This window comes from Hetaerina americana, unplaced genomic scaffold, assembly GCF_022747635.1.
Source record: "Hetaerina americana unplaced genomic scaffold, ioHetAmer1.1.p SCAF_2, whole genome shotgun sequence".
Classification (NCBI taxonomy): domain Eukaryota; kingdom Metazoa; phylum Arthropoda; class Insecta; order Odonata; family Calopterygidae; genus Hetaerina; species Hetaerina americana.
Genome location: NW_027286763.1, coordinates 6,154,889 through 6,165,411, shown reverse-complemented (window position 1 = coordinate 6,165,411; position 10,523 = coordinate 6,154,889). Strand labels below are relative to the sequence as shown.

At 40.6% G+C, this 10,523-nt stretch overlaps 1 protein-coding gene across 3 annotated transcripts; it reads right to left on the bottom strand.

Annotated features, from left to right (window-relative positions):
* Positions 1-933: 933 nt before the first annotated feature.
* On the bottom strand, positions 934-2,964 carry LOC139687921 (uncharacterized). Of its 3 annotated transcripts, none has more exons than XM_071585265.1 (4): positions 2,715-2,964; positions 2,440-2,554; positions 2,220-2,318; positions 934-1,679 (listed from the first exon to the last, which is right to left on the bottom strand). In XM_071585265.1, the coding sequence occupies exons 1-4, from the start codon at positions 2,864-2,866 to the stop codon at positions 1,260-1,262; spliced, it is 786 nt and encodes a 261-aa protein (XP_071441366.1). In that variant the 5' UTR covers positions 2,867-2,964; the 3' UTR covers positions 934-1,259. The 3 variants fall into 3 exon arrangements, with proteins under 3 accessions (XP_071441366.1, XP_071441367.1, XP_071441368.1); XM_071585266.1 differs by having other exon boundaries at positions 2,220-2,288; XM_071585267.1 differs by lacking the exon at positions 2,220-2,318.
* Between the last annotated feature and the right edge of the window lie 7,559 nt (positions 2,965-10,523).

The following is a 10,523-nucleotide window of genomic DNA, read 5'->3' as shown; positions in this document are numbered from 1 at the left end:
GCTCTACCAATTTCAATGACCCCATTTAGAATTCGATCGGATATTTCAGCTAGTCATAAAATAAACCAAAAATAATAAAAACCAAAGAATATTTCTTCGAGGCATATTCGAAAATTAAGGGCAGTTTTCTTATACTTAAATATTAGAAAAAAAGTTCGACGCTTAGACTTTAAAAAGGTTAGAAAAAAGTATACGTATGCAGATGCTAATTGTTTCCGAAGCCACTGAAGTTATTGCTTTGATTCAGCAGTGGGCGAACGTAGATAGCAATGCCGGCGTAAATCTTTGCTCCCGCCTATTGGTAAGAGTGTGCTGTGATTCTACCATTTCCTCTTCCAAATTCATCGGAAGTTGTGCCTCGTTGATGCATCTGCAGTAATGAGTGAAGGGAAGGTTAGACGATGGTCAATGTGAACGGTAAAGAGCGGAATGGCAGGTCGAGTATCCTGGCAGGCGAAATCATTCAACAACTGGGCCAAGAACTGCGATTTGATTGAGAGCCGACGATTATTGCTCTGGCTGGTAAACTTTCTCTTGTTGGAAGCACCACTTTCACACGGTTGCTCCGGAAAAGCTCGGATATATCAAATTGTGTACAAGGCGGGTTCCGAAAATGCTTACCGACCAACAAAAAGGGAAAGGAATGTTGAGAGGACGAGTGCTTTTGATGAACCCCATCCAAACAGGTCCGACATAGCACCTAGCGGACATTTCCTCTTCTTGCGATTGAAACAGTGACTTAGTGAACAACGGCTTGAAGAGGACGAGGAGATCCAGGCAGCCGTAAAGAAGCCGGTGAATCGTCACGAAAAGTGCTAAGAAGTGAATGGCGATATTGTACACAAGTGAAATAAATGTAGGTTTTTAAGAAATAATAATAAATAATAAACAATTTTTATTGCTCTGGGAGCAAAGTACCTTGGAACAGACATAAGAAAGGGATACTGTCAATAAACTTTTCCAAATGATTGAATTTTAATGACAAAGCGCCCCTTACATTTCGAGTATACATCTCGCACGAGCATGCATTCTTCTATAAAATTACGATGCACAAACAATGCATGTTTTGCAAACGCAGTTAATTGTTGAACTATTCATGACCCTTATTAATTAAATAACAGATTTATCTTGAGAATTAATGGAAGAATCCTGGTATATGATTCTCGTGTTTGCTATCAGTTAAAACAGAAAAAAAATCACCGCCGACTGCATGAAATTCCAAGGAAAATAACGATTCCGGTGGAATCGAAAGTAAAACTTTATTTCTGAGATTGCTCATAAAAGAGTTTTTCAATGTTGAACATCAATTCTGCTCTGACGCGGTCGCACCTAATATTCCTTAAACGGCAAGCGATGTATTTTCCAAACGCGCCCTCGGCATCCCCCGACGTGACACGGCCGGGGGAAGGGCCCATGGAGTATGCCGACGACTCGAATGAGGCGACTTCATAGGGACTGGACCTCCGGTTGGGTCGCTCCGGGGGCCCCGGGGTCGAACGCACTCCCGTGGTTGCGAGGGGCGGCGGGGCAGAGGATGGCCGGAAGGGTGATTCGGGCCTCGGAATGTCCATCGGCGAAGGTCCAGCAACTGGAGAGTACTCTTCCTTCACAGCTCCTGCCACCTCTTTTTCTTCAGGAATCTCCACATCCCATTCCTGAAGAGGTGTAGAGTGTGTTTCCTGAAAAGCGGAAGTCAAAGGTCATGAATTCGTTTCCTATGCGGTTCGGTGGGCCACATGAAACTCTAATTTACACGTTCGATTCTTCATGATTCCTTCACTTTATGAAGACCCTCAGCCAGAAAACGCCAAGAAGAAATAAAAGTAGGACGCCATATAGGATGCGAAATGAAATAGGAAAATTTGTAATACTATAAACATGCTTCCAAAAAGACCGAATCGCCAGAGAAAATTGTCCCAGGGGAGCCTTAGAGACAAGGCTTGGCAGGGCCAAAAAAATTAGCATTTATGTCTCTTAATCCTTAAAAATTACAGTGTTCATATAAAGATACATGGATATGCATCTCATAAGCATAACCAGAAGTGCTTACAAGTTAGTGCCCAAGAACTCGTCGCTTGAGAGTACTTCACCGTATAGTAAGTACTGCCAGTTTTTGAATTTCAAATTCATCTCTTAATCATCAAATAAGCGTATTATTTTCATTGCAGAATGTCACGGTATAAATGTATGAGTCTAAGATTAAGAAAATCAAAGCTTACCTCTTCGTCCTCGTCGAAAGACGCGATGTAATCTCTCGCTTGGACATGGTCGTCTATAAAGGCCATGGACTTAAAGTAATATAATGAAGGAATATACATCTGAAAACATTCATGTGTGTGCGATGATATTTTTCGTCACGAATTAGGAATTCCAAAGTAATAATTGAGATGAGGAACGAAATAGAGTTCAGCCATAAGATTGAAATATAAGTTCACAAACCATATCAGCGCCTGTCCCACTCTTCTTCAGCTTCGCGACTTTTCTCCTTTCTGCCAAATAGTTAGTCCTGAGCGAATGCCACTTTCTCTTACAATCTTCTGCGGTTGTGTTCGGTCTGAAAACCAAATAAGCAAAATGCATTAATGACTACTCTCTCCAATGTTAAGGCATCGCTGTAAAAATATAACATTTGAAAGAAAATAAAAATGCACAGAAATCACATTTACAAATGAAGAGGGCGAGTGAAATGCACCCAGGTTTCAATGTTCTCGTACCTCACGGCGGAAACCCTCTGGGCTATTTCCTCCATTGCTGTCGTTCGCAATCCTCTGTGTTTATAATTAATAGATTTCGTGTCGTAAAGAAAAGGTTTATCCACAATGGCGGCAATGAGGGATTCGACCTGGAGTTTAGTCCAATTTGTCATTTTCGCCTCTAATGGTTGATCAGAGTCCGAAACTGCTGATGCGGTACTAAACTAGCCATTGACCACTGGATGTCGCATAATGGAGAGGCGGTGGAGGCGAACTCTTGAACGATTCTTTGCTGATAGTTTCACGGCGGCACGCTGGCGCTGGCCTCCAATGCAATCACACGCGCAGTCGCCTCGGCATTGGGAAACTCACGAAAAAATTCGCGTAGTAACTAGAAAACCTCGTCACTGTCGAGCACACGCGCATATTCTGCCGCACATGCATTTTATGCGCTGCACTCGAAGCATTTGTTAAAAAAATGCATGAGGACTCATGAATTTTAATGCGCATTGAAATGCATCATATGGTTTGATGACCTTGAGAGGCCACGGGGTGAGGCTCGTGTGCGCAGAGGGCATGCTGGGTGAAGCGGGGGCGACAGCGGAGGTGGGGGAAGGTGGGGGGAGGAGGAGGGGAGGGGTGAAGGGAGGGATCGCAGGGTGAGAGAGAGGGAGAGAGAGAGCTAGCCGAGCGGTGCGAAGGAAATTAGGTGAAAATCGATGGTGTCGAATTGAGTTTCTCAGAGGTACTCTCTCGGAATGATGGCGGTTAATATTCACAGTGCTTGATCATACTTGGGAGTTGAACCGTGAGATACCTTTACTGTCGTTAGTGTTACCTTATGCGAAGTGAAAGGAAAATTAGCTATTATGCCCGCTCTTGACGAATAAGGAATGAATGAGCCTCTTTGAAAAGCATGCAGGAACTGTAAATCTTGGAAATTTTCAAAAATGCGTGTCTGATGTCATTTTCAAAATGAATTAATCGAAAAATAAAACACTTGTCAGCCCGAGAAAATATCCACAATAGACAAGGAAGGAAAGAAAATTACCAGATCTTTAGAATTTAAACTATGAAACAATGGGATTAATTTTAAAAATAAATCAAAAAATGTTAGTCTATTTCATGTTTTCATCAAAATGCTGCAAAGATTCATGAGTTGTTTCCCCTGGAAATTGTTAAAGAAGTAAATGGGACTTGCCACTCCCAGAGTCAGTGAGGCATGAATGCTCCGAAATTTCCTGTCATGCTGCGGCAACGCTTCAGAGTTTGTCTTTTCAAAAACACGTGCATCAAGCTTTTAAGGTGGGGGTGTTGGGGAGAGGGAGGGTGGGCGGTTGATTGCATGGTAACCTCACGCTAGAAGAAATATTCGAGTTATTATTTCGTCATGCTGTTTTCAAATATCCTTGACCACCAAATAAGACGTGCGAGAAAAACCCTGAAATGAGGTTAATTAGTGAGAATACTCACTAATTGACCTCATTCCAGGGTTATTTGTGCACTTATCAACCTATAATAAGAGTCTAGGAATGTTTATTTTCATTTCACTGTGCGCGTATTCTATTACCGCAAAGATAAAATACATCAGCTATCTTTTGATTTAGACCACATTCAAAACACTGAATGAACATTATTGAACTGATCGGCAGTCTAAGTAAGAAGAATTCCTTCGTCGCAAATAAAGGCGCTTTTCTTTCCTCTTCCTTAAAATGGTGCATTTTTTATTGATGATAGCACCAATTATTACATAAGATGGGTGCAGGCAGGGTATACTGTTGTAATATTTAGCACTATTTCATTTATTAACTAACCGGTTCATATACTACCGGCCATTTCATGGGGAAAAGGGGTAAAAAAAAGCGAAAATGGGATAACGTAATTTATGGACGACCCCTAACGTAGCATTTTGTCGAACTCGGGTCCGCGGAGAGGTTATGAGGAACGGCGTCCTTTCTCGGTGAGAATGCATGCGGCGACGTCGATTCTACGAGGGGGAGCAAGTACAGCGGAATGGGTGGACTCTTGAGTGGACCTCTATCTCCTCTCATCGAAGCTCACACACTTTTTTAAGACAGGGCAGGCTGAATTTGTTGATCCCTATAAAATAACACGATCAGTAAAGGGCACTACGAAATTGGCCAGAACAGATAGATGTAAATATTCGTTCTTTCCTCAAATATTCGGAAATCATTAAAATAAAAATTCGTAGCCATAGCAAAGCAATAAAAAAATCGAAGTACAAGCTAGAATAAGATAAAACATTGGGCAGGCATCTAGTGAATTGGTTGGTGCGAGCGCTTGTGTGTGCGAGGTGTGTTAAAAAGTAACGGGACTTCTGTAATTTCGCATGGTGCATCATTAGTTCTCGGCGCAAGCTCAGACGATCAATAAAGAGTGTTACTTGTAAGTTTAACGCTGTTTGCGTGAAGCAATATGAGACAGTAAACGCCCGCATTTGTGCTAAAACGATGCATGGCTTTTGCTCCACCACAACGATATAATGCACCTTCTAATCGCACTGCTTGTTGCTCGTGGATGTTTGGCCAACAATATCACTGCAGTAATGAAGTCCCAGCCTCCATATTCGCTAGACGTCGGGGCCCCATAGCGTGACTTTTATCTTCTGTTCCCAAAAAAAAAGAAAACCTTAAATAGACGTCGATTTACAAGCATAGATGAGATTAAAAACGCATCGCTGAGAGAGCTAAAAACTCTACCGAAGATAAGAGCACATACACGCGTTTCGAGGGCTGAATAAAGCGCCGGCTAAAGTGTACATATAATATCCAATGGGGATCACTTCAAAGAGGATAACATTGGCTAAGACGAATAAATAAAAAAATTTTCCAAATGACTCAAATTCTCGTTCTTTGTTCAACACAGCTCGTATTAGTCGCTCGTATATGTCCATACAAAATGCTCGCATGTGCATTTTCCAACAAGTAAGTCAAAATAAGTTTCGCATAAATACACTACGTCTATGTAGACGTGAATTAGTATGGTATTTATTTGTTTTGCATGTTGCTGAATTCTATTTAGCGGGCGGTGTTCTAACACTCCCTGCCCCATGCCTTGTTAGCAGTTTGTTGGGGTATCGTGTATGAGTAGACGCAAGAGTTGCCGGCCCCGGTGGCGGCGGGGTAACGTCCTCGTCTGCCATTCCAAGGGTCGCGGGTTCGATTCCCGCCTGGGTGAGTTTCCCTCCATCTAGGGCTTGGGTGTTTGTAAATGTGACATTGTTATCGTTGTTAATAGTTCGATGTAAAGGCCTAAATGTGCTGTTTTCGGACTTATACTGAATAAATAAATAAATAAATAAATAAGACCTTTTGCCCACCCCAAGAAGTCCTTTGGGGCCTCACTTGGCACAGCGCTCCCTATGGTTCGTATTGTACAAAGCACAGTAATGGCGATCAGCAAGGGATTCAAATCAGGATTAAACGAAATGCGACCTCTTGGCAATCTATCTCGTTTCACAATTAGCCGTATTCTTTCGAATTATCACCATTCCCGTCGAATGAAGGAGGGAATTTGTCTTTCGAATGATATCCATGCATGTGTGATAGAAGGCTGGAGAATTAATTAGTGCTCATTCTAATGGGTTCATTTTAGATTTTCTCGTAAAAAAACTATGAAGCACTCGACAGCAATGTAAAAAATAACACTGCCAATAGTTGGAAGACGAAATAGATTGATTTGATAGATTTGATAATTGATAGAGAAAATGAGATCAGTCGTATGCACGGTGTTATTGAGTATTCATATTACGCATAACTTTTAAAATAAAATCCCTCACGCTTAGGTAAATTAAGTAGAGCGAATTAGGAAAATAAGGCATGCGATCAAAATAAAAGTAGCCAAACTCTATTTGAACATGCGTGAAAGACGATTTTTTGTGAACTTTCGGTGAAATACTGTATTCATGCAAGCCCGTGCGATTCATGCGGCTTAAGTGAACACTACGCATACTTTATGGAAACAATAAGATATTTAAAAAAGTCTACATGTCTCCTTAATTTGTTCTTGGTTTGATCATAAAAAAGATTAATTCTGAAAAGTGTAGTACTATTTTACTCCTGGACTAAGCTTGGTTGGACTTGCTTGTGCCGGCGTGTGCTTAGGTACTCGCGTGGATGAGTCCACGCAACTGTCTTTTTGTCTAAAAGAACACCGAATGCGATGTCCAAGCAGCCCCATTCACTGACACAGAAGGCTAGAGAACATACGAGTACTTGGTGATTTCCATTTAGAGGCATATATTGTTAAATCCATTATATTAGAGTGATATTTGACATGTGAATCTGAAAGCGTCTTTGCCCGTTGATTCATATATTTCAACGGCTGGCCAAAAGCCACATTCATGTTAGGCTTTCTATAACTTTCTAAGTGCACCCATACATATTCGTCAAAAAAACTGGTATTTTTCACAGTAACGAGGGGAAAGAGGCTGGTATTAGGAGGATTAATACTACCAATTAGAAGGAACAATCATCAAAGCACTGGTATGCATAATGGCTTATTACAATACATACTTATGGCTTTTTTTTAGTAAATTAAAGCAAACCACTGTATATTAAACACAATTTGAGTTTAACCCTTCTGAAAATCTAATTGCATAGTACAACCATTAAACTCCTGTTTACTGCTGTTTCTATCGGGAAACAATATCCCACTATAAAAAAATCATCAAATAGGTCATCATCAACTTCATTTATCATAGAATTATCAGGATCTGACCTAATTATAAATGAATACAGAATTATGTTTTTGCTTGTCACATGACTTCTAAATCTACTTAACATCCTGCAGGCCGCCCCAAGGGCACATGGCAGGGGGTGTTAGGACACCACCCGTAATTAAGAAAGAAAAAAGAACCGCATGCAAAAGCAACAAATTTATACTATCCTCAAACAAAACATGGTATGCATTCATGCAAGAACACTTACAACCAGCACACATGCAAGTACTCAAACTGCCAACTTACATACACATGCACCTACAAATATACGTAATGTTTTTGCAATGTTTAATTATGTTTGACTTGTAAATTCAATGTTTTTCATACTTTTATTTATGAAGTCACTTCGGTTTCTTACTATTATGATTTCTGATCATGAGGAGAATGAATATTTGTACCTATCTGTCCTGGAATCTATCTCCCTTATTTTATCTTTGTGCTCTGATTTACTTCAGTAGTGTGGGGCCATTATAATTCCTCCAGTGTCATATTTAAACGCGTTTGTTCTGAACCTTTTTAAGAGTCTAATTCTCGCTTGTTCTCTTCGTATATCAAGTGGCTTCCAGCCTAATTCCCCTAAGAGACCTGTCACACTTGTGTTCTTATCATAACAAATTTTAACAAATCTAGCGGATTTTCTCTGGACTTTATCTAATTCTTTTTGCCAAATTTTCTCCCAAGGATCCCAAATACTTGCGGCATATTCCAAATGAGGTCTAACTAGAGCAAAATAACACCTCTCTATAACGTTTTCATTACATTTCCCCACCACCCGTTTTATGAAGCCAAGTTTCTTTAAAGCTGATCCGCATATTGTCCTGATATGTGCTCCCCATGAATATGAGGGTATTCACACTAAAGAAATATTCCCAGACGTCATTGAAAGGCTAAATATAAAATTCAAGCTAACTAAGAAAGCGACGCAACTCCTATCAGGCCATGGAAATTTCGGACACTACCTCAATAGAATAGGAAAATCAAGGATTAATCTATGTAGTACCTGCCAAACAGAAGACACCGCTAAGCATAGAATAGAGGAGTACCCGCAGTATGAAAAACCCAGACATGAAATTTGGCACAGCATGACTTATAAGTAAACCGAGATGCGTGAGATTGTGCTATTTTGCCTTAAGCATAACAACGACCAATTATTTAAAATGGTGCAATGAAATTTGATAATTGTAGTGACATTTGAAGTTGGTAAAATAAAGCTTAATAAAACTAGTAATTGTATTGCTCGTTCATTGTGAAAATAAAATTATGTAATTGCTATTTTAAGTTAACGTGTATTATTTTGCCTAGGGTACGATCAAAGAAAAAAAATCTTGTATGACTCTGTAAACTGAAGTGTTATCATAAAATAATATATTTATTTCTTATAATAATTATTATCTCTGTCTATCTGTATTAGAACAACCCCCAAATATTTGACTTGATTTGCCGTAGTCAATACTGAACCCTCTATTTTGTAGTTTATATCCTGTTCCTCGCTTCCTTTGTTCCAAAATTTCAAAACTGCGCATTTATCTATATTAAGTGTTGATCCCCATTTATTGCACCATTCCGAGATATTGTCTAAGTCTCTAGAGAGTAGCTCGCGATCTAGTTGGCTCCTTGTCCACCGTGTCATCAGCAAATAATCTAAGATTGCTGCTAAAGTGCCCACTTAAGTCGTTAATGCATATTAAGAACAGAAGAGGCCCTGTTACACTTCCCTGGGGGACACCCGAAGTTACATCTCTATCCGTTGAGTACAACCCATCTATGACTATACGACTACTCGTATTTGTTTGCGATTTGACAAGAAGTCTCGAGAAGGTGCAGTGGCTACCGTACTGGCTTCCCACCCAGAGGGCCTGGGTTCAAATCCCTGTGGTGTTGAATATTTTTCAGATTTTCATCCCTACTTGAGGTGCTTAGTGGAGGGCACTTTGACTGAGTACGCCGTCCATCAGATGGGATGTTAAACTGCAGACCCCTTGGTGCCTTTCGTTAAGAGTAGGCTAATGCCATTGCCAGGTTTCTCTCTACCCTTCATCCTTTCCTGTCCATCCCCTATGGCAGACATGACCTCAGCTGTCGGTCGCCTCTCCTAAATAATACAACTAGAAGTCTCTAATCCAATTAATAATTTTCTCAATGATTCCATTGCATTTAAGTTGGTTTAACAGTTCATTGTGTGAGACTTTATCGAAGGCTTTTTTGAAATCTTGGATTAATTATAATACTTATGGTCTATAGATGGCATTACACCTTTGGAACAAATTCTGTAGTATAAGAAGTGATCGAGATGGTGCGGGGGCTAACGTACTGGCTTCCCACCTAAAGGGCGCAGGTTCAAATCCCGGTGGTATTGAATATTTTTCAGAGGTATCTCGATCCCTACTTGAGGTGCTTTGTGGAGGGGACTTAGAGTGAGTACGCCGTCCGTCGGATGGGACGTTAAGCTGCGGACCCCTTGGCACCTTTCGTTAAGAGTAGGCTAATGCCGACGCCGGGTTTCTCTCCACCCTTCATCCTTTCCTGTCCATCCCCTATGGCGCAAATGACCTTAGCTGTCGGTCGCCTCCCCTCAAAACTACTACTATTATTTGGACCTATTCTAAACAAAAAGTGTCAAGGTGTCAACAGTTTAAAGTCCCATCCAATGTATGGAATAGTCGCTAAAAGTCTCTCCACAATGCACCTCAAGTAGGGATCTGGATACCATTGAAAAAGATTTGGCACCTGCAGGATTTGAACCCAGGCCTCTCTCAATGGGAAGCCAGTATGTTAGCCACCACACCGTCAGGACCCATAAACTTGATAAATCAGCACCAGTTAAAAATATCAGATTCTGAAACAATGTTTAACCATACCCTGCCCTTTATGCAATGTGCAGCAATGTAACTTTCTTTTTTGAAATGATTCCTTATTTGAAAAAGTTATGTTGCCGTACCCTGTACAATTATACTTCCATATGCCTCCCATCTCTAGCATTTCGCTCATACCCAAAACTTTCTATTCCTGAAGAGCAATGGGCATCTATCTGTAATCACGATGGCTCTGGCCTCACTATTAAACATTATTGTAGGATATTCTTGCATGAA